The sequence below is a fragment of the Wasmannia auropunctata genome, unplaced genomic scaffold, assembly GCF_000956235.1.
Source record: "Wasmannia auropunctata unplaced genomic scaffold, wasmannia.A_1.0 LD334250.1, whole genome shotgun sequence".
Classification (NCBI taxonomy): domain Eukaryota; kingdom Metazoa; phylum Arthropoda; class Insecta; order Hymenoptera; family Formicidae; genus Wasmannia; species Wasmannia auropunctata.
The window spans coordinates 632492-660226 of NW_012028640.1; the positions used below are offsets into that span (position 1 = coordinate 632492).

A 27735-nucleotide genomic window follows, 5' to 3' on the forward strand; every position below is an offset into this window, starting at 1 on the left:
AACGAACTACACTTCGCCAAGAAATTTTGTAACACTATCAACGTTAATAAATGTAAAACGACATGAATATGGATGGCATCCTTCGCGCGCGGGTATGCCTAAAGTTTCGCGGTCACTTTCCTACCCTAGTTTTCATCGTTAGCCGCAAACTGTGCCAATCGAAGTGCCACGAAAGGTTTCTAGTTAGCCTTTGTATACCACTGATGCTCGGGTCAACGAGCTGTTCAATATGTAGGCACTTAAGTACCCGCAACATGCACACCGTTAAACTTACGCTCGCCTGGTGATACATGCACGTATATATACATACCTTTATCAGCTTATTTCGCCGCGAGATAGAAATAAATCATTAATCGCGCGCTTGTGTGCGTGATGAAATAAACATTTTCATGCCAAGTTCGTGGATATTAATTTCCGTGCAATTTCACAAAGGCCGCTTGCCATTAATTTAATTCAAAAAATTATTTCATCGACATACTTCGAATTCCTGACATTACACACGGATTGATTATTACTAATTAAATGTGGCATCAATCATTGCGAACCGCTTTAATCAAAATCTGTACGTCGCCGGGATTAATGCGATTATCGAAATAATTGCTCATCGACGAGAGCGCATCGTAATTATTGCCTAATTTATTGAATTTCGTTTTAATAACGTTTATGACGACACTCAAGCCGCCAGGTTAAAACCGACATTCTAGATTTTGATTTATTTGGGCGATTGTTAGGTCGAGAGTTCCGCCAACGGTTTCCTGAACTCCGCAATCACAATTTAACAGACCCTTGTTATCCTTTGTGTAACATCAAACCGTCGACGCAGTAGCTTGTCAACTGCGGATACGAGTGTGAGGACTTATCTTACTACCGTAACTACTATATATTCTATTGTGCTGTCCATTCCAGTCAAATGGCAGCCTCGACATGTACAAAACGAATCAACCTTTTAACCTTTAGCCATCGCTCTTCCAAGTCTTTTCTTTACATTCGACATTTCTTCTCTTGCAGAATTTAGATTGCACATCAGGAATTTTCACGGGGAAAACTTTATATGAAATATATATGAAAAATTGTTTCGGATTCGTGCATCTGCAGAATATTCCACTGAAACTATAAAGCTAAGCATTTTGTTGAAGGTCATTATATGTACAATGATTACTTCAATTATAATTCACCCGCGTCGCGTTAAGGTTGGTTGTAAAAAATTGGTTGTCTAAAGTCATTCGAATTTGCATCAACTTTATTCCGCGGTCGGAAATTATTGCACGGGAAGAACGCGTCGCCGGCTCGTCATTGTTGAACGATATTAATTGAACTTCGTCGTCAGTCAAATCGGCTTCCGTTCGCAAGGCTTTCACGTGGCGCGTCGGGTATTCTGAATTCCAGGAGTCTTTCGACGCGTTAGGAAACTCGAGATCCCATTATTATTATTATGTGCCGTGGCGCGTGTGCTTCCGGGGTGCCTCTGTATACATATATCGCTGCATAACTTTTAGCGCGCGCGAGCGAGTATTTCCTGCGACACGACTACCGCATACTTTCATCCGCGATTGCAGCACGCTAGGCGTCTTGCGAATGTGCATTAGCATCGTCATTTCCAACTGACCGAGTTGCCGCGAGCGCTGTCACGCTCAGAGGAAGCGCTTGTCGCCTCGTTAACGTCATTTAATTGTTCCGCCCCTAGCGGTTAAAATCAACAGCGGTTTCGTAATTAGTGCGCATTAAACGGGAGCGCACTCTTTTCTCGATCCACCCGATTCGCGACAACCGTCACAGTTGTTTGTTTTCTCTTTTATCCTCACATCCGCTTCAATGGTTACACGCGGTCGCGTGTAACTTCCAACTGTAACTCAATGCAAAATTATCCTTGATTATTCGCCGAAACATTTCTCCTTAATTTAATCGCAGATTGGGCTCGCAGCGATATCGATAACTTCGATTATCGGTTTTCTACTGCGACGCTAACCAGCCATTTGATTTTCAAACGATGGAAATTAAAGCCGGTCGACGTGAAACGTACAGGCACTACGCGAGATTAAGAAGTCTTTTTGTCACGGCGAAGGTAAACTTTTGCATTCATCGATCAGCTCAGAAAAAGTGGTACGTTCGAGGAATTAAATCACATCGTTGCTATGTACGGTACGTATCTACGATGCTTGCACACTGTAGGATGCGAAACTCGTTTGCGCGCAGGATAGAGACCCCCCCCCCCCCCCCGTAGTCTTTAATCGCATTTCCCCAGACACATCTGGTGCCGGAATTAGCTTTCGCCCAATTCAGCGAGGATAGTCAATGGGACGCGAGGAGATAGGGGGATACATTGCTATAAGAGAATAGGGATAAACCAATTAAAGGAGTTAGTTCTTCCGAAGTAGATAGTTTTGTCTTCTTATTACGACCCATTAAAGCTCGGAAGTAGAACTTTGTGCCTGTCTATTGTCAACGTTAAAATTCAATGACACGAATGTATGTAGAAATTCAAATTTGTAGTAGTAGTTTCTTTGTCGTAACGTCCTGTCTTTAAATTATAATCGAGGGAAAATTTAATGTTAAGAAATGTGACAGAAAGTATCCTTCGGTTGTAGAAAATACCTTGCTGGAAGCTTAATATCTGTCGTAATGTTTCTCGAAATCGGAATTAATCGCGACCTTTCGCGATGGAGTAACAAATAATACCTCAAGGTTATCAGGAGTTTTGCTTCTACATCGGAAAAGTTTGGCCACTGTGTCGTAAGCAAAAGGGGTCGCGCGCGATAAATGACGCAATTAAGATACCGCCAAAATCTTTCATTTCGTTCCCTCCGTGATCTCTCTTTAATGGAAATTTCTTCGTCGTTAGGTCGCGCCGTAGCACATAGTTTGTCACATTACGATTTGTTGTGCCCTCCGGTTCTAACCCTCCCCTTTCTTCCCTCGTCCTTTTCACCTCCTTCACCCTCGTCTTCAAGACCCTTCTCTCGTCGAGGATCGAAGTTGCAGCTTTCTTCACACGATTACTCTTCCTCCATCTCTCGGCTTTTGTGCTCACTTAATGATCTGTAGGATCCGAGAGCTTTGCGAAGTGGCGTGGGGGTCAGCCCGCTTTGAATTAGAGTAATCTACCCTGCTCGTCTGTAACAAATTAAATGATCCTTCCAAGCACTTTTCACGTTATGCAACGAGAGCAGACGCGGCTGTTTCCCGGATAACTTTAATCCTTCCGCTTTTCAATTAAGTTTTGCTGCAATATATGTATGCGGCAACTGCTCAAACTATTTCGAGATCTCAAATACATGATAATTTCAATGCTTCTCATATATAATATACTATAAAACGTATAAAAAGGAATTTCGAAAGAAAGCATTGCATGTTATTATTTTTGTCAATAATATTTTTAGAAATTAATAATGCAATTAATAATTGCAATTCGATAAATTTGCAATAATATCACAGAGAGTTTAATTAATATTTAATATAACATGAACTGACCCGAAGACGTATAAAATCGCACAATACCTGAGCACTCCTTTCTGCGGGTATTTCTATCATTATCACATTTCTGTCGCGTATCTGGGATAACTCGAAGGATTCGCGTTCATTCCGGAGCCTGATCTCGTCAATCGTAATGAAGGCCGAAGGGGGACCTTTCTCAGGAGGGACTGAAGGCCGCGCTCGTCTTATGATAGCTCGAAGCAACGACCGCTATAACCCTCTTCTAAAGGGGGTAAGCGTAACTTTATCCCGATGACCGCACCGTCGCCTCTTTAGGATGGCTTCTTGATAATACAACCTTAATTTGACCCAACCCACGGGCTAATATAGGCTAATTATCTATCTTATATTTCTATAGTTTCGGGTTTTCTCTATACCGTTTTCATAACTTATACGTGGACTTTAGTTAGTTAGGGATTAATTGAGAATTGCTTTAATTACTTTTATATAGACATCCTGGTGGTTTACATATCTCTCTAGTAAGAGAACGATGAGAGATGAGTTCACGACGTCGATGTAAAACTACCGCGTCATGCACGGAATTCTCATTTCCCGACTCTCACTTCCGTCAATTATGACGGGCCTCGATCGCTAGTCAGGGAAATAATAAGATAATTGGTTGAGCGCATGTGTGTCGTTAATCAACTCAACGTCGCTGCTTATCTCATTCTGATTATCATTTTTCATTATGGAAATTGATTCAATGTGTTAACGTGTTTTGTGAACGATAACTCACATCGCGAGCATAATGAATCGACCTAGTTTCGGGGAGAGGAAAAAAAAAGAGTTCCGTTGGCGTTACCGCTCACATCCGTGTGTAACGTTCGCTAATCGCCGTTTGTCGCCCTTGCAAGGCCTTAGTGATTCACTAAACTGCTAAAATTGCGACTGCAGCGACACGGTAAATCCGCTCGTCAAAGTCTTTTAAACCTTCTCGCCTTCTTAATCTATTTTTCCCCCGCGTTTATGATCGTGTCCACCTTCATTAGTTTTCCAATAATTAAAGGCACAGTGCGACAGGATAATGAATAAGATCCGAGCGCGTCAGAGTGCAGCGTATCGTTTTTCTCGCATAATTTTTCTTCCCCGTGAAATTAAACGAATGATAACATAAAAATTTCGAATTTTTACAATTAACTTTAAAAGGTATTTACCGAGAAATTTGCTTTTAAGTAAAATTAAAGTTTCGAACTTAAATTAACGTAAAAATTTCGAATTTTTACAATTTAATTTGAAAGTGTAAGGTTTACCGAGAAATTTGCATTTAGGTAAAATTAAAGTTTTGTACTCGATTATTACTCATAATGTACAGTATTACGGTATTACTTTCCAAGTAGGAAGTTAATATTGCTCAAGAGCGATCTAACTTCGTGGAATCGTTTACAGTTTGCTTCGATTTTATTAAAATTGACAGCACCGTAATAAATTATCGATTTCACAGGTTATTTTCGTTACGGTCTTTTTATAAAATTAAATGGACTTCTAATCCGATTTCACATTTTATATAATTATCAAAGATCAAAAATCAAAATGAATGTGACCGTATCATCGCTAATAACAGAACGACTTCGTTATTCTATCTAGCCTATTAATTATCATACGATTTGCATGACTGGGAATATCTGAATATTTAATGATGTAAAATTTTTATTTTGATATCTAAATATCAGATTTTGTTTTATTCTATTAGATTACAGATTGCAGTGGTATACGATTGAAATTTTAAAATAAATTATTGAATTATTATCAACTTTCTGCACGATACGTTCGGAATACACTCGGAATTGCCGAGACTTTGTAGTATAATATTCGATACTGGAATTGGAATTTGTCCCGTTTGCATTTTCTCCCGGCAAATGTCTTCTGTTTCGATTTCACGGATGTAATAAAGGCGCGATCCACGTGTCTCTCCCGTCGACAGAAGTCGCCGACCGAGATATTCCTTCGGCTCGTCGAAGATTCAATCAGCCCGTAAACGTGTCACGGCGTCATTTCATTTCGACTTTATTCCATCGGCGAGATTCTCGAGCGGTTCGGACCACTGATAATGCCGTAGCCTTCAGTCGGGTTTGCTACTTTAACATCGTCACTGACCTCCTTGCCTGCACGGCCGTGCAGCCATACGCGATTCTACTTCTCTCTATTAGGGATCACAATCAAAATAAATGGAATTTAATTATGACGCGACCATCATGGGACTGAAAGCTTTTTTCCACGCTGTGTGTCCCGTTCTTTAATAGAATCCATCCACTCTCGCAGTTTTTTTTACCGTGATGATCCGTTTGATAGTGGCCGGGACTGTTTTTAGGTCGGCAAGAATGTGTTTACTCCCGGTAACGTTATTGTATGCGGTGGAAACGCGTGTGAACGCGGGGGCTTCAGTAAAAGCATTCAATAACCCGTTCGCGTAATCCGAATAATAGGACGCAAATTTTTAATTGGTACGTCACGTGTATTGGCTTCGCATGCTTCGCCGTTTTGTCGCTTTTAACAAACATCTGGTATTCCTTTTTATCCAGATTGAAAGAGCTCTGTATTTTCAATCGCAACCCCGGAGAGCCGCGTCAATATTTCAAAGAAGGAACCGGCGCCCCGTTCGTTTCGGAGCGCATTAGCCTCGACATGATTTATATAAAGGATCCGTGGAGTTTGATTGTGATAGATTCAGGCGAAGCTGCATCCCGGCCGGGAGCGATCGAACAATTCGGATCGTTTTCCGATCGTCTCCCATCAAAGTTGCAGCGCCGAGCCGCTACAAATGCTTTAAAATAACTTTTCCGACCGCACGCCGCTCCGGCATATGAAACCGCTTTCCCGGGAGCGCAAAAGACTCGCTTTGATCTGCAACAGAGAGACAGAGTCACAGACTCTGAACTGCAGAAACGCGTCATCAGATTACTACAACGGAGCAGAGCTTAGGGACGTTCTTTTCTCCGGACGTTAATCAGTTAAGCTGCGCGCGGGGTAATCGCCGCCGGCCAATGGCTTTAATTAAAAAGAGTAGCTGTATGTATCCGGAGCTCAAAGACACTCCCGCCCGCCGTGACGCCAAAGTCGAATTTCCCCAAAGTCGCGTCGTCGTCGCCGCCGCCGCCGCGATCAGTTTTTCTTTCGTGTTATCCGCCATTGCCCGAAATTACGCGCGATTAAGTGTACGCCCGGATGAACAATAGTTTAATTAAAACGAACATTTTCCCCGGACGACGATGTAATTAATTTCGCAAATGCACCTCTCCCCCCCCCCTCCCACTGCAGAGATATGTTATTGATGGAAAATTGCATTATATGTAATTTGAGACGCGTGGCATACGTTTGCATATTTTGAACGTATTCAGTTTGTTGTATTATTAACTCTCTGTTATTGTGCCGAGTTTTTTTTTTGCTAATTAATTACGAGCTGCGTGTTCGCGTGCTGCCAGAAATTGCTCGCGTTTTGTTAAGATTCCACGGATTGCACTGATTTTTCAGGTTTTGCTGAAGTGATTTTCGTTGAAGTTCCGACGACTCGATTGCGCTTTGTAGATGAAATTAAACGAGGCGCCTGTGATAAATAAATCAGACGAAGCTGGATTGACATCTGTGACGAAACCATGATTAATTTCTCGTATGTTTGGGCGCGATTAATCGACGTTAGCGACCGCGTTCTCGATAAACCGAATAAACTTTCGCGCCAGTACCTGGAGGGGGGCGGAGGAGGGGAGGGCTGCATTAAGGTATTAATGGTCGCACGAACCGGTAACATTGTAAACACGATCGATGATACTATCGTGTAACCGAGTGCATATACCGAGATTTTATCTTTTATCGTGCTTAATTTAGCGCGTCGAGTATGCGCGTACGTTTCGTACTCCCAATTTTATTTGCGGGTTTTGAGATCAACTGTGCGATATCTCTGTAAAATCTCTTCAAATGTAATATATCGCATATATATATATATATATGTATATACACACCTCGCTTTTACATTAAACAGCTTTAATTTAATCGTAGAATTCACGTAATATGCAGTACGAAGTGCATGTGTATCAATTCAGTGAGATTTATATCACATTATATTATATATTTATTCAGGTTGAATTTAGATTGTCAGTATATTTAGACGATCAATTTATTATTATTATATTTTATTTACTTCCAACTATGGATTCTAATTTAGACGTGACAGCGAAGTTGATGATTTAAATATCGGATACATGGAATATTGAATACTACAAATAAAATGCAATTTTACTTTCGTGTAACACGTTTGTGTAAAACTGTCGGGCATCGTGACGAATATCAGATCGATTGTCACTCGATACGCGCGTTTAACGCGTTTAGCAAGTTTCAGCCTCGCTGCCGCGCGATGTAATTAATCTACATGAATTTAATATGTCTGGGAAACCATCGTCAATCTGTCGAAAGTTAAACGGATGTTGATGGCGCGCAAAGGGCCGCTTGAGATCCAAAAAGATATTGCGCGAAACTCAAAAAGGAAACTATCGATCGGATTATTATTTAGTTGTTATTTTTAATGATCGTGGGATATGCATGCGCTTGTACCGGTCCTTATAGTCATTCGATACTACACAGGGAGAACAAAGTGACGGTCGATGCGAAACATCCGACAAGATTACACGGTTTACATAAAAGAGACGAGGCAAACACTTCCTAATGACGTTTACAGCCCGGGTTTGCGCGTATATAATATTGAACTTGCAACTGATACCTCTCTTACCTCCCCATTTCTAAAGCTTTCATGGCTCGTCGATGTTTGACGGGAGGGAATCTCGGGACTCTCCCGCCCGCGTTGCTCTAATTAGTACTGTTCAAATAAAACACGGGAGTTATATCGCGCGCTACAAAATGATCCCTCCTGACGTCGGTCGGAAAGATAACGTTCTCTTAGCGAAAGTCTTAATTAGCGCGGTGTGTTTTACGATTAGCTGGCGCGGAGTTTGCACATGGGAAGTCGGGATTTACGAAGCGGCGCTCGTTCTCGTTATACGTCACTTGTTCCTTATCGCGACTTTGGCTGCTGTCCAATTACGAAATAACGGAATTAGCGCCTTGCACGTTATATAACTCCACGCGGCTAATTGTGATCGATGACGGCCGCCCCCGTCCGATCTGTCAAGTCGGCGTATCGGCCAATATGTAATTAACAGAAATTGAAGAAATCGCCGATATCCACCGGCGATAGCGTTTGCTCGTTTGCATGATGCTGAACGTGGGTCGTATACCTAATTAAGGGCTGAAAGTTGGCCGAACGGTCGTTCTGGCGAAACAAAGTTTATTAATTAAGCTCGTTTAAAAGGCGAACTTCAGGCGCGGCCTCAATCGCTCACTCCTGCGTCGTCATTTCACGCTCAGCCAAATTATGTATTAGCACTCGAGGCTTGTAATATAGCGAATGTTTATAGTCTGCATATTAACTCGAATTTTTTAATTGCGCCGCTCGTGCAGCATCGCGTCTCCTCAATTGAGCGTTAACAGTTTATTTCCCGCGAGAACAGAGATCGAGTGATGTTATTATATGTACTTTTTATAAAACAAAATTAATGCGGTTACGGGAACCGTGTCATGTTGTCACAATTAGTTGGTTTTAATTAGCCTTAATTGGCAATTTCGCCTGTTGTGTGCTGCATCTATCACGGTTTGCAGTTTTTCGAGATTTTCTAATAAAGCTCGAGCGTTACCCGAGAATTTTCGAGTTGAATCCAAATTATTCAAACTCTCTCTCTCTCTCTCTCTCTCTCTCTCTCTCTCTCTCTCTCTCTCTCTCTCTCTCATCTCTTTTGATATTCGCTGACTTTTGATACAGTGATTCCTATGCTGACTTTTGATATAGCGATTTCTATGCTAATAGAGACTCTTCTTCATCATGCGATTTCTTGGGGAAAGCAATGTGCACCTCGTACTCGTTTTTAGTGTTTTCCTCGAAAATCGTAAACAGGGGAAGTCATTTCTTCAGGTGATCCAATTTGGCGCAACTCGCGATAGGGATTTACAGGGATATTTCACCGAATGTGCAAGAAAACAGGGACACGCCACGCCCTAAATTCGTTAATTTCCTGTTCACCCTCGTCAGGAGCGGAGTCATCTCGGTCTTTTTTCTTCGTGCATCTCGCGCTATTCAATAATCTCGATCTCGGGTTCTGGTCGCCAAATTGAACATTTTCTCGCTGACGTTTTTACGGTTTCGCGGTTCTCCCGCATCTCCATTCATTCGCTTTCAGCCGAACACAATTGCCTTCCATCTTTCTCTCTCGCCTTCTCGTTAAGTCATTCGTATGCTTAAATAGGGATTATCCCGACCACTTTAAACCTAAGTCAATACACTCGATGAGATTTTGCACAGAAATGGCTGCCGACCTGTTTGCGTAGCGATACAATCGTGCTGCCGATAAAAGGATTAGTCCTCGTTTTTGCCGGAATTTTACGTCGAAATCTCATTATGACAGCGCGAAAGAAGGCTGAGTGAAAGATGCAATTTGTCGCGAAGCTGCGGTTATTACGTTGACCGTCGAGGATAGAATATTTTGAGTGAGTCTACAAAAATAAGACGTGTCTCAATAATAGGAAAAATAATAACTATGTCGTTAACATATTCTTAATTTGCGACTCGTGTAAGCTCGAGATAGTTGAGTAAACTTCGAGAAGGAATTTCGAATTCGCGCGATAGCCTTTTTTCTTGGACGGAGAGGGAACACAAACGTTAGCGTCCACTATAAAAAGCTTTTGCATTCTGCATCAGGTACGACGCGACGCGCGACGGTAGGATAGTGTCCGTGACAATGACAAAGGAACGCATTAATTTTCCTAGCGGTAGATGCATTACCTACCTCTAAAGAATTGCGTGGCCGCAATTTTATGGTTTGTTCAATGGCACAGTGTGTTGTTAGGGGGAATTTTTTTATCCTTTTTTTTTCATTTTCTATAACACAAACAATGTTTAGAAAATATTGCAAAGCATACATTTCACACACAGATACATTCGTACACTGCGACTTTTAATAATAACTTTTATTTCGCTTTGATTTTTTTCAGTCAATAAATTGTATTTGCGCTTTTATTGAAAAATATCGTACTCTCTTATTTATACTTATATCTATAAATTCTTGTTACCTCTTGTGAAATTGATATTTATTATATAAAATGTAATTTCAATAGCTTCAGTTTCGCATTTTGTACAATCTAAAGTATGTGTTCCCTTAAATAGGATTAAGTTTGGAACCAGTAAGAACTTTAGTTATAGAAAATGATTACGTTACTTTTAGTATATGGAGTATGCGATTGATATTAGAAAAACTAAGGCACAAAATGGTTTGTTAGAAAGATGAGAGCCGCTTAAAAGTTACCGTAAAAACTATGTGAACTGTTTCCTAGGTTTCACGAGATTGGCATAAATACGTTTGCAATAAATAGGTATGTACTACATTTAGCAGATTTCCCGAATAATCCTTAACGTTCTACGAGTTCTCGAAAATTCATGTGCCTATTAACGAAGTTTTCATTAAATCCAGATTAAAATTTAACCTCGCAGTTTGATGAAAAGTCTCTTAAAAATAAGAGGATTAAACTATTGCTTATAATATTACTTATATAAGTACTAAATTTCTCGAATAGAAAAAATTTAATAACGCAGTCTAAAAGCAGTCTGAAAGACATATTTTACTTTTGTCGTGAGAAAGTTACCGTCACAAAATGAAGACGACGCAACAATAAATTCACAGCAAAAAAATATCCATGATCAACCGTAACTGAAGCAAAAGCACTTGCATAATTGCGCACCGCATATTACGAAAATTAAAGAGCGCTCGTAAATTACTTTAAGGTAAGACGAGACGTAAAACACCCGTACTCTTATAGCTCAACAGTCTCCTCGATGCTAACCGCGCGGAGATCACGATGCATTTTGCGCGAGCAAAAAAGAACTACGATTCGGAGTGGGCACGGCCAAGGCTTTTCAATTTGCAAGCGTGCATGCGCATAGTTCGCCAGTCTGATGCACCGTTCCGTAATCGTACGAACATGCTTGTAAACGTTTATTTCGTTCTTTCTATATCTTTTTGCCAATTTGCAGGAAGAGAGTTAATTTTGAAAGTGCTACGTTATTGTTTTCTCTGTGTAAATATATCGTTTATATAATCTCATTTAATATTAAAGTAAAATCTTTTGAAAAATTATTTTTTAATAATTGAAAAGAATTAAATTAAAAATTCAATTTCTTTCTCTCTCGCCCTTTTATTCTCTTAAATATTCTCAATCAAATGTGTTGTACAAGCATCTCAAGCTTAATATGATTTGATCACAAATGCGATGAAAGATTTAATCCGTTAAAGTTATCTCGAATAATCCATCATCTATTCGGGGTAACTTCCGGTTCGATCAGAATCAATCTTATCCTGAATTCTGGTCAGAAGAGGTCTATTATTGGATAAAGGAGTGATAAAATTCCTTGTGACTTCCGGCTTTGCGAATCCGAATTACGTGTAATGGCAGGATATTAAGAAAAATCGGCGCCGAATTCAGCACGCAAGTTTCGTTCGTTTGTCGGCAGAAATTGCTTGTTCGTCACGACACGTAAGCCGTCCCCGCACGTATGTATCATGTATATATACGAGTTAACGGGCGCTTTTGAATTCCATTCCGCGACCGAATGAGTGTGCAATAGCTGGACGAGATTCATGGACGATTCTCTCTCATCAGAATCACCGCGCGGCGATTTCGTTCTCGATTATTTGTAGCTCAATTGCAGATTGTCGGCCACGCAGTGACCAACACACGTGCTTACATTCGTTTGCCTTTGTCGAGGTGTTCGTCTCGAATCTGCATCGCGTTTCGGAACAAAGTGATCCTGTAAATTGCAGAAATTCCGAGAATGTCACTGCCATCCCCGGCAAAAACCGAACAACTGCGTACCTTGCCAGCGGACGAGTGTGACGTGGTTTTGCGAGACGTATACATCTAAATTTCGTCATTAGCGAATTCACGAAGCGCCATTGCGAAACTTTAAAAACCGCATTTTCATCTTTACTCGGACCGTGCGTTACTGATACGCTTCTAGCGTATCTAGACGTTTTACAAACGAAAAGTTATAATATTGAATAATGGTGCGTAATTACAATAATCGTTTTGATCTTGATTAATTAATCGGCAATTGTTCTGTAGTAAATGTACCGAATAAAAAATTTTTATCTCGTCATTAATCGAGATAAAAAATTGTTAGATTAACGCCTTCGGGTGTGTTTGACTTTAATCTTGATTCTTCAAGGCAGAATCATTTTTTTTAGCGTCCATAAAGGCGTAAAGTATTTCACAGACTGAGGAATTGTCGCGATAAGGGGTTCATCTTACGAAGTGCACTAATTAAGTAAGAGACGCTGGAAGGATCAAACCTCCCGAGACCGTGGCTGGTAATAATGCCGTTAGGATAGGATCTCGCGCCTTTATGAGAGTCCCCTTGGAAAGTTAACGGTTAACTCTTCCACACAAGCGAAATTATTATCTTAATGAAGAAATTTTAGATAACTGCGAGCCATACAATAAATCCACGTCCGCGGGAATTTGGAAAAAGGTATCGTTAAATACCGCTCTGCGGTATTTGCATATTAGCGCGCGATTGCAAAAGTTTCGCGCTTTAACGTAATTCCCATAACATTTACAATAATTATCACAATATCCGCTCGATAGCCCGCGCGTTAATGCAACCCTTTATGCCGTCATTGTACATTTCCACAATAACGGCTTGAATTACCTTTAATCGGTGGTATAATATATAACGCTCTGTGAGTTTTATCACGGTGATGAACGCAGTGTCGTATTAAATCGTTGGTTACGCGATACACGTGCAGTTAGCTGATCATTACGTTGGAATAACGATTAAACTTGGTGAATCAACGCCCTTTCCGCTTCATCGCTTTAAAGATCGTTTTTACAATACTATCGAGAGCTAATTTAATTTTATCACATTATCTTTGTCGAATTTTCGATTCGATATGATACATGTGTAATGGTACTTACAAGCGATTTATTCGCTCTGGAATTGACGTAAGTTCGACGGTAGAAAAAGAACGCACATTCTCTAAGCGAATAAAAATGTTGAACGATCCTCGATACATAATACATTGGACTTACTTTCCATTCTGTTTGCTTCGGTAGAACTGCGTGGATGTCTTTTGTGTTTTTTTTTTTACGGAAGCCGCATAAATTGGTGCTGTATCAAAAATGTGCATTTGCTCGTAAAGAAACACGTTGGAGATTTATAAAACAGGATACCGCCGCGCGTATACGATCGACTTTCAGTCACATTTGCGCTCTATAAAGGCACCATCAAGACGCGAAGAACAATAAAGTTGAGCGTATCAGGCGAAGTATAGGAACGATTCTAAAACGGGTCTCAAGTCGAGGATTTGATTCATCTTCGGTACGCGATAATAATGGAAAAAGTCCGAAGATAAAAGCAGATTGCGTAAAGGTTAAAATAACCGGATATCAAGCAAGACGTCTTGCTATTATTGGCGTGAAAGTCTCTTGTGATTACGATATTGACAATTTGAAGCTTATATTTTCAACTTTCCTTCTCGTCTGTAATCTTTTTGTCTTAATTTTATATCAATATAATATATTTTATACTCTTCAGAAATATATATAGGTTAAACAAAACATAAAATTTTACATTGCACCGATGTTAATATTGTGTTAAAGTAATGTTAAAATATCAAGATGGGAGACTGAAAATAATAAATAGCAGAAACTCGTCGGATTTTTTAAATAAAATATATTAAATTCCGTCAATTAACATATACCTTGCCGATGTTTTTTGCGATTGTGTCTTTTAATCCATCGCTGCAAAAACGAATACAATTGGTGACATTCAACCAAGAGCGAATCAATATTTTAACATATATGTTTTTACATAACCGTTTGTTGTATAAAACGTTACGCCGACTACTCGGATTTCTCGCTCAAGCGTTGATTACACTTATAGCATTGTAATTTCATTTTTTGCTTACAAGATCGTCAAATTATCTTCTGTCATTTATAATCTTTTGTCATTTGATATATACCACTCTGAAGAATTATATTTCCTATCGAGCTTTCGAAAAATATGACTGTCGTCGAGTATACATTTTTCTCTGTAATAACGTAATATTTCTTCTCTCTTCAAATATTTAATATTATTAAAAATTAAAATAGTTGATTGAAATTTTACGTGAATATTAAGTTAATTTTATATTTTCGTATGTGAAGTGTTAATATTAAAATGTGATGTAATTACCTTTCAGTATTAGATTTCAACTAATTTTTTGCAAACTAGACTTATTCTCTTCATTTTTTAATATTGTCACGTTATTCTTTCTTTACCGAAAAGTATAGTGTAGCTTTTTACGGCATACATAATTCATGTGCATACATATACAAGATTCAACATACATATACAAGAGACGCGAGAACAATTGGTATGCGCATGAAACATTGATCGAAAATGGACGTAATTTCCGTTGTTTCTCTGTAATTGCGATCTCGCAACGAAAGTGCTTTGACGCATGTTGAAAAAAAAAATGTATACATCCACGGGAGAAAATGCGCAGAGCCGTCGTTACATATTTTACGTACGCTTTTCTGCCTGTTTCGTTTGTTATTTAATTTACCAGTCAATTTTCAATTCGTGATGTTGTCTGGGTATTCCAAACGTTAAATGCAAATGTCATTGTAAATTAAATTAAAACTCTGGATTAAGGCGACGTCGTCGTGCATTTTTCCGGCCGTGCACGTGTCCGAAGCAGAGGTTCGCCGAAATTTCTCTCGCTAATGAAATTAGCACGAAATTAGAAAGCGCTTCGCCAAAAGAGCGCCAAACAAACCTAGTCCGTTAATGAAAAAAGATGACAGGCAGTTCGCGCGAGCTGCATTTTTGCCGCAGAGAATCCAATCGTACGGTAATGAATGGAACTCAATTTTGCAGCACAATGGCGTTTACGTTGGGCGTGCACAAAGCGCGCGACAATGAAATAGTCATAAGACGTATACCTACTTCGGTAGAAAGTAATTCCATTTATCTGTGACTCCTTCGTCGCTCTCTTCCTTCTCCTCCTCCTCCCCCCCTTCCTCCCACCCGGACGCAAATCTCGCCGAAGGCGAACGACCGTCTCACCGCGTCACAATAAATTTAATTTCATCGAATTCTCGAGATGTAATTTTCGTGATGAATTACGCTTATTTATTCATCTTGGCGAGTCCATGTCACTCCCGCGATTTCCGTTCGTGAACTTATTTGCACGCTACTTTAAGCTCAATAAACTCATGGACGATTTTTTAAATCGAATTTCAAGTTGCACGCTCTAACGGATCTTGTCTTTGTCTTTGTGGATTAATAATAAATTATATGTATATTCAGTTTGGAATAATTGAGAATTTGCAACAATGATCTTCGCTAATGTTTTTGTTTAAAAAAATTAGCTAATTCGTAAAAAAAATTTTGCGCTTTGTTTTAAAATCACTTCACGATTGCATTACGAAAGTGCAAAGGGTATTTGCATTACTCGTTTGAAATTATTTGCACCGACCGTCGCATCGATTCGATCCTGTGTGGCGTAAAGCCTCGCTATTTCCGCGGTTCAGCTCTCTACAGGATGGGGAAACACCCTCAACAAGAAGCGGGCCAAAGCCAATTCCGTCCGATTTCACGGCTGTTCCGTCACATCCGCTTAGTCTCGCCGAGGCGATACAAAGCGGTCCTATTTGCCTGAAACATCTTCCTTCCCTTTGCCGCGCTTTAAATCGAGTTACGGGGAACTAAGCGGCGTTATAAAATTCACAACGTGCGACGAATTCAGATACTCTGTATTCACATTTTTGTAGCCGTGTCCTTGCCCATGAAGAATCTTGTTGCTCGTATAAACTTTTCCAATTTTCTGCCCTGGGTATCACGGGGATAATTACTAAAGCTTAATTCGAATTTTACACATAAATACTAATTCGCGATATAAAAATGGGGGCACTTTATACGAGAGTTGCCAAAGAAGCATTTTTCAATTTTTTTTATAGTGGATTTAAAGGGAGAGAACACAGTTTTATCATATATATTTACTTATATATATTATATATATAACAAAACAAACTATTTCTATACTTAGATTCTCAAATATAAAAGAAAAGGGGTAAGTTATCTAAGTTTGGACGTGTGTAACTTTATCATAAATTTTGAAAAATAGAAAACGTATGTTTTGCTTCTAACTACTTTACACTTTGTTTGTTAATAGTCATAAAAATCATGCTAAATCTATTATTTGTGAAGTAAAGTTACTAATAATGTCAAGTTGCAATCGTTATTTATAACAGACGCGATATGTGATTTAATTATATATTAATTTCAAAATGCTCGCCGTTAACACACAACGAAGATTACATGATTTTCGTAAAGGCAAGGAAGCGCGCTATACAATTTCGCACAGTTTGGTCTCAAAATTTTATTCCCGTATACGTATCATTCAGGAAAACCGAGGCGCACGCGTAAAACATCGGCATGTAATACGGGCCGACGGATAATTTGAAACCCGATAATCGATGCTTCTACCAGACCTGCACAAGATATCGGCCGGCACATCATCCACGCCAAGAAAATATTTATACGGAAGTGAACGTCAAGTCGAGCACCGCGTGCGCGCGCGCGCGCGCTATTATAATAACCGCATCGCATATTCACATGGTCGACATTCCGAATGCGCGCGCGGGGCTTCGCCATCCGAACAATTTACTCCCTTCGTCCTATTCTTAACCGCGATGACGCACATCTTCTTCTCGGTCGCGCGCGGATCCGTATTTTATTGTCAACCCTTCACCGGCATCACGAGACCCGCGAGCGAAAATGCAATTGCGCGATGCACGTCACTCACAAGCCGAATTGCTCTCGTTCGCTTATAGCGCGCGGCGTAACATGCAACCCTCTCTTATCTGTCATCGCGACTCTCCTCTCCCATGCAGTGTTGTGCCGCGCCATCGCGCGCGCCGTGCCGTGTAACGCCCACGAAAACATATTTGTACGAAGCAATTAGATCCATTTCGGAATCCGTCTCTGCCACGCGTTTTACTTACACCCGGAGGAGGAAATAGTTAGTTAGATTGCATAACTTGTCTTAGTCTCGTAGACGCGGTGTAATCCAAGAGACGAAGCCAGCGTAACTTCGGTGAGCTTCAAATTTGATGCCATACAGATAGGTACATGAGAATGATCTCTGTTTAAATTGAACGTTTTATCATTTGAATTGTAACTACGATAGTGATTTTACGTTTCTCCTGCGTTTATAGAATTAAAAATTGAATTGCCCGAAATGATTCTTTTAATTATAACGGTTATATCCGACAACAATATCGTTTCAACAGAAATCTTTCGACTGAATGTACATAATTAATTCTTTTCGCAATGTATTTATTATTCGATTATGGACGAATGTAAATATATTTTAAATTTCGTATATATATTTATATGTTTTTAATATAAATAAAATTTTTATATTATGTTTAATATTATGTATCACATTAAAGAGAAGCATTAAACGATGATCAATAATGCATATAACACACATGTTTCCGACGCATCGGCCTTCGCAATTTAGTATTGCTAATTATAAACGATGCTGATGCGTAATGAAACGCGTAATTATCATATGATTATCAGCCGTAACGTGATCGTGATCGATTTTGGGATGATTGTGGGACGCGACTCAAATTTCATTTCGTGATAATTGTGGAAGCGTACGATCGTGCGCATTCCTAACGTTAATATTAACAATATCTCTTAAAATATAAATAGATAAATACAAATAGATAATTTTGAAGGAACAACATTATTAGTTATTATTATGATAAGCATCAGAGAGAGTTTAATGTCAGTAGTTTTACGTTTAACGTTCCGTGTGTCACACTTATTCCTTTTATAATCGATCAGTTAGCCATGTTGAGTTAAACTCATATCAAACGTTAGAGTGCAATTTGTGATCGAATCGCAGAATCAATAAATTCCGTTTGACATCGCAGTGAAGTGCGCTCATCCTCGTGTCACAAGGAATTCTTGAACACTTCCATGCTATATTAAATTTCGATTCCCTTTTGCTCACACATTCATTCGTATAATTCAAAATTTCAAGTACACTCTAATAACAGTGCAAGAATTTAAAATTGTGATATCACGTTTTAGATCTTGTTAAATACGTAATCGTATACACGGTCGAGGCAATAAGAATGGATTGGCTTAATTATTCACCAAGTCGGTCGGGGACACGCGGGTACCTGCAATAAACATCGAATGGTTCTTTATTGAAGCTACACCGTATTTGCAATTTTCTGCCTTTACACTCCGCCGTGGCTTTGCCGCCGCTCCGCTTTTTCCGAAATGCAGCTGCCCGTATGAATGTTTGATCGGGGCAAATGTTGAAAGCATTGCACATTTTAGCGGAAAAATATTCTTTGAGGCAATCTTTTTCTTCTCCAAGATTTTATTCGTGCAATTTCGTGATCGCCGAGGCAGGAATATCAGAGTTAATTGCGAAGGTAAATTGTTACAACAAAGGCTCGCCGGTACAATGCTTTTTAGGAATTCGCATTTTAGTGTGGCGACTAGAAATTATGACGAAATAGAAAGGAGGGTGTAATTGAGAAGTAATTTATTTTATATCGCGTTTCTATTCTACATAGAGATTGTATATGCTTCATAATATATGAATTGCTTGCTTTCCTGCTGAAACTCCGCCCACCCTTGATATAGAAATAGCATTATGATTATCTTATGAGAAATATTCTTGTACAATACAATGAAAGACACGTAGCTACGCTTGACGCCGTTTTGCTATTTTGTGTGGTTATTTTAGTCTATGACGTCTTTCTTCAAGATTTTTGTTACGACGTCGCGAAGGAAGATCTCCAAGAAAACTTCGCCAGCACAACTTAACTGCACAAGTCCATTAGCGTACTTTATGTACTTCTTTAATCTTTCAGCTTTTTATCTCGGATGTAGTTCTATATAACAAAAGACATAATTTAGATAGCTTTATTATATTGTAATTATTTTTATGCTTACGATATGTAATATTTTGCTTTACCGTAAAAAAAAGTCTATACATATATGTATATATTTGTCTTTTTTATATACATTTTTACGGACAACAATATTACGAAAAAAAATAACTGTAAGCATAAGACAGTAACAGTTGTTAAAGCACATAATATGATATAAAATATTAATAAGTTAATTCTACATATTCTTACAAAAAGCTGTGTCCCAAATGTAATATCTAAAAATGTGATATAACAAAAGATATTGTTTAGATAGTTTTATTATATTGTAATTATTTTTATGCTTGTGATATGTAATATTTTGCTTTATTGTAAAAAAAAGTCTATACATATATGTATATATTTGTCTTTTATATACATTTTTGCGGCTAACAATATTACGAAAAAAATAACTGTAAGCATAAGGCAGTAACAGTTGTTAAAGCACATAATATGATATAAAATATTAATAAGTTAATTTTACATATTCTTACAAAAAGCTGTGTCCCAATTGTAATATACGAAAGTGTGTTTTAAAAATTCTTCCATTAATGCGAGTGTGATATTAGTTTACGGATGCAATTCATAAGAAAGCTTTTATAATGCAAAGGTAAATTTACATTTACTAAATACGGCCGCGCCTGCAGATTCGATGTGGCGGGATGTTTTCTTACTTTTGCGGCGGAACCCTCATTTTATCACCTGTATTACGAAGTTTCATCACTTTCCGCAATGGTGATGGAAGTTCGGCGCACTGAGAAAGGAAAGCGAACGATAATTTTGAACGGAGCGACGGGTCTCTATGGGGCGCCGGTGCCGTCGCTTTCTTGCAGCACTCATCTTCCAATTTTGTTCGGAAAACCGTCGAAGAGAGATGTGAATTTTCGTCGAAACCAAAAAATACTTTTGTTCCTCACTCATCTATCTTTCACAATCAAGATGGATGTGTGTCTTCTATATAATACATTTCTGCGAGATTCGTTATCGTTAAATTGCGAGAAACAAGAAACTTTTTTTTATTGTGTTAATAATTACAGTCGTATTATATTCTTCAGAAAATCCTGAAATACCGTGAAAAGCGATGGGAAAGAGGAAATATTTGAAAAACATCGAAAACTGAGAAATTGTAAAGAGATACAATACTTTATATACGATAGTGTAAAAATAAGATTTTATTTATTAATATAACGAGTTTTAGAAGTATCACCGGATATTGCTGAGCAATGTTGAATATTTATGCGTAAAAGAAAAATTGAAATACTCGTGATCTCGCATTTGCTTGGAAACTATGGAAATCTTGTTCCAAGTCTCAGCCACAATCCTTGCGACTTTGTATTCCTCGGCGACGTGAAATTTCCCTTCGGATACTTCGGAGAAAGAGAGAGAGAGAGGTACGCGTCGTAGAACAACATCTGAATTTCATGAAATTCACATCAGAAGTTTTCTAATTTCTGCCTCGTCGACCGCGTGCAGAGGCTCATCGCGTGTCATAATCCGACGATTTCGAGCGCGATTCTCTGTCGGTATTGTCTTATTGTGTGACGATACGTCTTACGGCGCGATCGTTAATACTGAATCAGTTAAGATCACGTTGCGTCGCGTTTATTAATTGCGAAACTTGCCCCCGCGGGAATGCGCTTCGGCGCGGACGAACTCGCGGCGCTGTGGGCTCGCGTGCGATCCCCGCGAGCTGTACGATACAATTTCTATAATGCGCCACCGGTGTAACGGTGAAACGACAGTCTTTCGTGTGTTCCGCGTGACTCGGGACTTCACGCTCGCGAATAGACAGAAGAAATTATTGCACGTGTAGCGCGTGCCGCTAATGGCTGGCGATTGAAACTTCCGTGAAAATTGCACAGCTTGCAGACGTACCTTTGCGAAAGAAAAGTAACGACACAACTGGTGCGGTTTAATTAAATAAAAAAAAACAATCCGAAGGATATTTCATCGCAGTTGCGCGGCATCGATCGCATTGCCGTCTCATTTTCCACTTTGATGAGGAAAAAATTAGGGAGGCAAATCTCGTTCGTTTATGGAATATCTAATTAGATGCGTAATTATCTGACAAATTTTTTTATTTCTTAAATAATACAAAACTTCATAAAAATTTGCGTGGCTTGAGATCTTGATCTTGAGGCATCTAAATCTCTAAGGCCCTCTAATCTCTAAGTTAAACTAAATCTCTAAGGCCCACGGGTTCCACAAATGTAAGATTAACTTTAATCTCGGTTTAACTTACTGTTTATTTCTTTCTAATTCTTAAAAAGAGAAAAAGATAAAGCGAGTTGAACGTCGGTTAAATCGAGTTAACCGCGAATTGTGAAACCGCGGGCCTAAATATAAAATCTTCTATGAGACATTAACAATGAATTATCGAATACTCTTTAGATGCTTTTATGACGCCAGCGTGGGAGGTCACAAAATATTAAAAAAAGACCGAAAAGGACATCGATTGCTCCGATCCATCTGCGTCGATAAACCATTTACGATAAAACTGCCAATCTCTGTCAGTCCAAGTGCCCGCATGTTTTCGCTCGGATGTACTTCGGTTTGCTCGATTTTCGCCCTTTTAGTTTTATTCGTTTAGTATTGACGTTTTTAACCTCTCGTTAGTGTCTGTTGGTTTTCTATTACGCGCTTTCTATCCGCGCGTTTATCGGAATTCAAAGACACTCTCTCAAGGTCATGCCAGTATAAAGCGCGATTGTACAAAAAGTGCTTCAAAATTCAAGCAGCGTTGCAGAATGAAATTTGGCTTCACTAATCGCCGATGGAGAGAAATGCATCTGTCTGCATTAATTTACTGAAACATTTTTGCACAATAAAATTATTGTACAATTAAATGTATATGTACACAGTTGGAAAAGAATGTTTCAATTTTCTTAAATATACAGCGTGAATCGCGTTAAATATCCGGCGGAAGTTTGAGGTTCGTTTCTCGAACGGATTCGATAAGGAACACTATCCGCGCGTCTCGCAGACGTTTTATTGACATTTGAAATTCCATTATTAGGGAAGCAAGCTTCCCGTCTACCCGACTCGATTGGAAATGGAACTGGGTCCGTGAGCACCCTCCAAGCGACACTCGCGAGCCTTCGCCGTTATATAAACATCCCCACCGACGCAGCCGGTGAGGGCCAAAGCAAACATGAATAAAGATAAGTGCCGGTGATTGGCTAGCTGTGAAGCGTGGTCATAGTGCTGGACGAAACGCGCGATATTGGCATGATCTTCGATAACCGACTTTGTAGAAATCGGCGAGTTCCGATATTCGATTCGCGCGCGATTGGTGATTGCTGTTTACGCGATGTACGTTGATCGAATCAAAACTAAGCTCATCTGTATAATAAAAATTGATTTAACTCTATAAATTTTAAATTACAACCACACTGAGATTACGAAAATTATTATTAAAACATTAACGATTTCTCGGCGGTATAAAGTACGAGTAAGTAGAGAGTAATGATAATATCTCACTCTCATGCACTCGAGAGAGAAATGATAATCGTGCGAAAGTTGCAGTAGGATAGCAATTTCTAGAAAGATAATAAAAATTACGACAATTAACAAACGATAGACTTAAGCAACGGAGACGTGATAACGAATATAAGCGTATAAATCCATCAGTCGGAACTAACGAACGACGTTGTAATAGCATCGCCGACATGATGTACGACACAGAAGTACCGCGGTAAAGAGGGTTTAATGTATCGCGCGAAAGGTCGTCTTTTATTGCGCGCCGTGCTTGGCGGACAAGCAATAAAAAAAAAGGATTGTGTAAAGGGTTGAAGAATAGGGGATCCTCCATTCGCGGGCCCCCAGTGTCTTTTTAATTTAACTTTTCATTATCCGCCGCGGGGAACACCTGGCATTGTTCGCGTATTTTATCGTTCACGGCGAGCTCGTGAAAAGTTGACGAGACGGGCAACGCGATTATTTAGCCACTACCTTCTAGGCCGCGTGCAGGACACCGCGCGGTTCCGAGGAGCCTCGGTCTCTGTGTGTGTGCGCGCGCGCGCGCGTGTGAAAAATTAATTCGAGTAACGAAGAAAAAGAACAATTGCATCGCCGCGGGGGAAAAAGACTTGCCCGGAACCCGCGGTGTGCGCGAAGTAGTTAAGGCCGCGGCGACTTAATTTAAATTACATGTCCGGGATTTAATTATAATGCAGCGTTGCAGCTTAGGTAGAGATGCTCATCCGACTTTCTTCCCACCTATTATATCCCGCGTATTACTTATCTAGAGTTAAATCGAAGAGCAAAAAATAAGCGGGCAAAAAATAATTGGATTAATCAGCATTATACGGATTGTGTAATCAATCGCGCGAGATATCGTGTTCATTTCATTGTTTCGCGAACCAAAATCAAGTTAAATAGGGTATTGGCTGTCCATTTACTGAAAGAAACGCTCAGTTTTTTTGAAAATTGCTCTTGCTTTTGATTTTTGCTCCGCGAGAATGATTAATGCGCAAAGGAGATTATTTATTCGGTCCTCTCGCAAAGCTAACGCGACTCTCAAAATAAATGGGATTGGAACGAAAAACTAAGAGCCACGTAAAAGCTTCTTTCCATTGTCAAAACGGCATTTCGCGTTTATTATTTTTCCTCACACACAAAACAACGATCTATAACGAGATCCGCATAACTGAATTGCATGTGTACGTGTGTAAAAATCTCTCGCTTTTTATTTTAAATATATATATTTTTTTAATATTGACAACAGAATAAATTGCTTTACAAGCTTGAGCGCTTTTTTTCCCCAGCTCAACTCTTTTGTCTGTTCAGTTGATTTTGCCTCTCGCGTCTCTTTCAGTTTCTCACGCTGTACCTAAATAGAATTATACAAAATACTATAAGATACGAATTTGATCGAATTTCAATGTACATCCCTTTGCTCGCTTTGTATCGGCGGCTGATACCAATGGCAATTTCACGGTCGTACGAGAAGCGGCGCGAAATCTCGTCGGATTTTCCCGGAGTGACAATGCCAACGCATTAAATTGTCCGGGGGATTTCCGGATTTATGCGCGCGCGTGACTGTTATCGCAACGTTATTCGCGACGGCGCGGCGGCGGCGGCGGCGCATACACGGGAAACGGGCGATTAATCGTGTCCGTGACAATTTATGCAAATTCATCGCGACGCCCATTTTCTCGCGACCGGGCTTTGTCGAGAGATCTTGACAATTCCCGCACAAGAACGAGCCTGACGACTTGTGACAGTGTCGAGAGCCCGTTCTCCGCAGCTTAACGACAAGTAATGCGCCAGCGCTGCCGCGGCGTTTAGAACTGTATTCTTAGCCGATCATCACTTGACTGAAATAATCACGGTCTTACGAATCTGTAATTGTTAGCCATCTGCACTGATTTCTAAAAATAATTTTCTCCTCTATTTCTCTTTCTGTATTCTAAAAAAATTAGTAATATATAACATATCTTTTACTTAAACAAATATTAATATAAAATTACATGTTTATATTTGACTAATCGGTGATTTGTCAATGTGTTTACTGTGCAAACAATGGAATTTATTGTATCATCTTGTATATTGTTATTATATTTGATCTCTTCTTCAATGCGTTGTTCACACAATTAATCATTCAGATTCATTTATAATGTCAACGTCATCCAGAGCATAAACGTAATATAGTTTGCCTTCGACCTTTTAACTCTTCATTGCTTAGCGAATTGCTGTCATCCTCGTTCAGATCTAATGAAATGTGGGAAAAAATTGCTGTACCGCGTGACTTATTTAATTATGAGGAATGGCTAACGCAATTAAAAGAGAAATAAAGAATTTTTTCATTTTTAATGTTGAATGTAATCTCTAGAGAGAAAAACGAGAGATAAAAAACGATAGGGAAAGATAAATATCGTCTTTGTTGTCTTTGTTAAATCGATTAACAAAGGAAACAATCGACGAGAACTTAACAAAAAGAAATAAAAATAGATATTTATCAAAAATAACTAAATAATCCAAATAAAAATTTATATCTTTATTTGTTGCGTTATATGGAACGAGTATAGTTCGGATGACATAATATTTTATAAGGTAAGGTCATCTTTTTACGTTGTAAGAAAAGACGAGAGGAGTGAGCATTCCGTGTTTCGATATACTTTTGCATACATTGTGCTTCATTTCTACGAATGTGTTTTACAATTTACCGCGTGTCATCCCGCATTTTGAAATTACTTTGTCATAATAGATCCTACATCGCTTTATTGGCTGATATTAATGTTACCGCCATGTGACCTCGGCGTTAATGGAAACTTTGATGTAAAATTTACATTACACGTCGGCCGGTACATGTTTTTACCACACATACGTGTTTCATATGTCCACGTAAAATATTGTAATCCGCAAAACTCAGTTTTTACCATCTCTGTTTGTACATTCGAATTCACGTATGCGAGTGCCATTAATCTTTTACCTCGAATATTTTTGTAAACGCATTTTTGACGAAAGGAAAAGTCGCTCGCAGCGATTTGTTATTAAAGGACCCTCTCATTCTCGTGAACTTATATCTAAACTAAATGCGGATTTCGGAATTACTCGTGAATTAAACACATCACTTACTATGCTAATCACTTCTTCTCTTCCTCCTCCTCCTCCTCTCTCTCTCTCTCTCTCTCTCTCTCTCTCTCTCTCTCTCTCTTTGTTACATCACGTAACACGTTACAGATGGCGACAAACATATTCTCGAGCGATTCATATCCGCGAATTGTCAGGTGAGCTTAATTGCCCTACATTCTTTCGGAATCGTCAGAAGATGGATGCGCATATCGTTTCGGTGCGTCATCGTTCGAATACGAATTGCGCTTGTTCTCTCTACGTCGTTTACATCGCTGACGCACGCAATATTTCAGTAGATCCGTCGGATGATGCGCGCCACGACGAATTTCCGGTAATCACGATGGATTCGTGCGCGCGCGCGCACGCATGGGAATTGCACCGACGAAACATCCCGCGCGCTGATCTTCGATCCCCTTCGATCTTTCGCGTTGTAATCGGTAACACCGGCGAAAATTTCAGCTAACGACGCGTCACAAATACCAGGCACAAAATACCAGACGTATTTCATAAAGCACGCAGCTGCAGCAGGCGCTTAGTCGCTCATGCATGCCGCGATAATGTCAGGTCGTTATACATATACGAAATGATAGTTCTTGAAAGTTTAAAGTTTTGCGAAAAACGGTAATATACGAGTAATCAATCATTGCGCGTATCATCATTTTGAAGCGACTCTTTTCATGAAACTATTCTCAAGTGTCTATGAAATGTTTAGGGGCTTTCAAGTCAAGGTAAACAGTGTCATTTTTCTTCGTTTATGGGATGAGTTTTTATAGGATGATTTAACAGAAACGTGTGCAATATTTGTGTAATATATATATATATATATATATATATATATATGTATGTATATATATCTCTCTTTTATATACACACACATATACCTACATACACAAAGTATACACTGCAAATTTCTTCGATTTATTTCATTTGTTGTTATTCTCGGCAACTTTATCCCGCACACACGTTCCTGGAATTTTAATTAATTGTTTCACGGTGATTAAATGAATAATATTTTGTAAGCTGCAATAGTCCGTAATTAAACTTTAATTATTATTTAACCGATAATACTATATATACGAGCTGACTTAATTATTCATCCCGTAATAGATGTTCGACGAGTGACCAATAACTTTCTGATGATTAACTGTAAACATCACACGTTACAAATTTTATCGATACCGTTAATTGCACATATTTATCACTTATGTCAATAATCGTATAATTATATATTAATCATTTCTCTGATTTTCGATTACATTATTTTGGTTGTTGTATCTATGACAAAATATAAAAATACACGAAAATATGCGTAACGTAAAGTAAACATTAATTCATAAAAAAATTAAAATAAACAACAAATTAAATTAAATTATAGCGAAAGCTGAATACGCTAAATCCTGTGATGACAATTTTTCGCGTATTTTACGAACTTTTTGTATTACTGCAGGGTATGCGCGCAGAGCGCTTAACGAAAGCACCAATCAACATTGCGAAAAATGGCCAATAAAATTCGATTCGACTTTATATGTCTTTTTTAAAGAGAGTGTTATTCTTTATAAAAAGGATGTACCATTAAACAATCGCGCTTTAATCTCTTGTACAAATCATCGATTGATTTTCCGTTTAAGTTCCAGATAAAAAATAATCGCTTGG

General features: G+C 39.1%; 2 protein-coding genes across 5 annotated transcripts in view; one reads left to right on the plus strand and one right to left on the minus strand.

The window, feature by feature from the left end:
• Positions 1-27735, plus strand: part of LOC105458933 (dopamine receptor 1) — a 93748-nt gene that overhangs the window by 15698 nt on the left and 50315 nt on the right. The window lies entirely within an intron of this gene.
• LOC105458932 lies at positions 11820-14057 on the minus strand. Of its 2 annotated transcripts, XM_011704553.1 has the most exons (3): positions 13591-14057; positions 12376-12525; positions 11820-12310 (listed from the first exon to the last, which is right to left on the minus strand). In XM_011704553.1, exons 1-3 carry the CDS (start codon positions 13686-13688, stop codon positions 12244-12246), a joined length of 315 nt encoding a protein of 104 aa, XP_011702855.1. In that variant the 5' UTR covers positions 13689-14057; the 3' UTR covers positions 11820-12243. The 2 variants fall into 2 exon arrangements, with proteins under 2 accessions (XP_011702855.1, XP_011702854.1); XM_011704552.1 differs by having other exon boundaries at positions 11820-12525.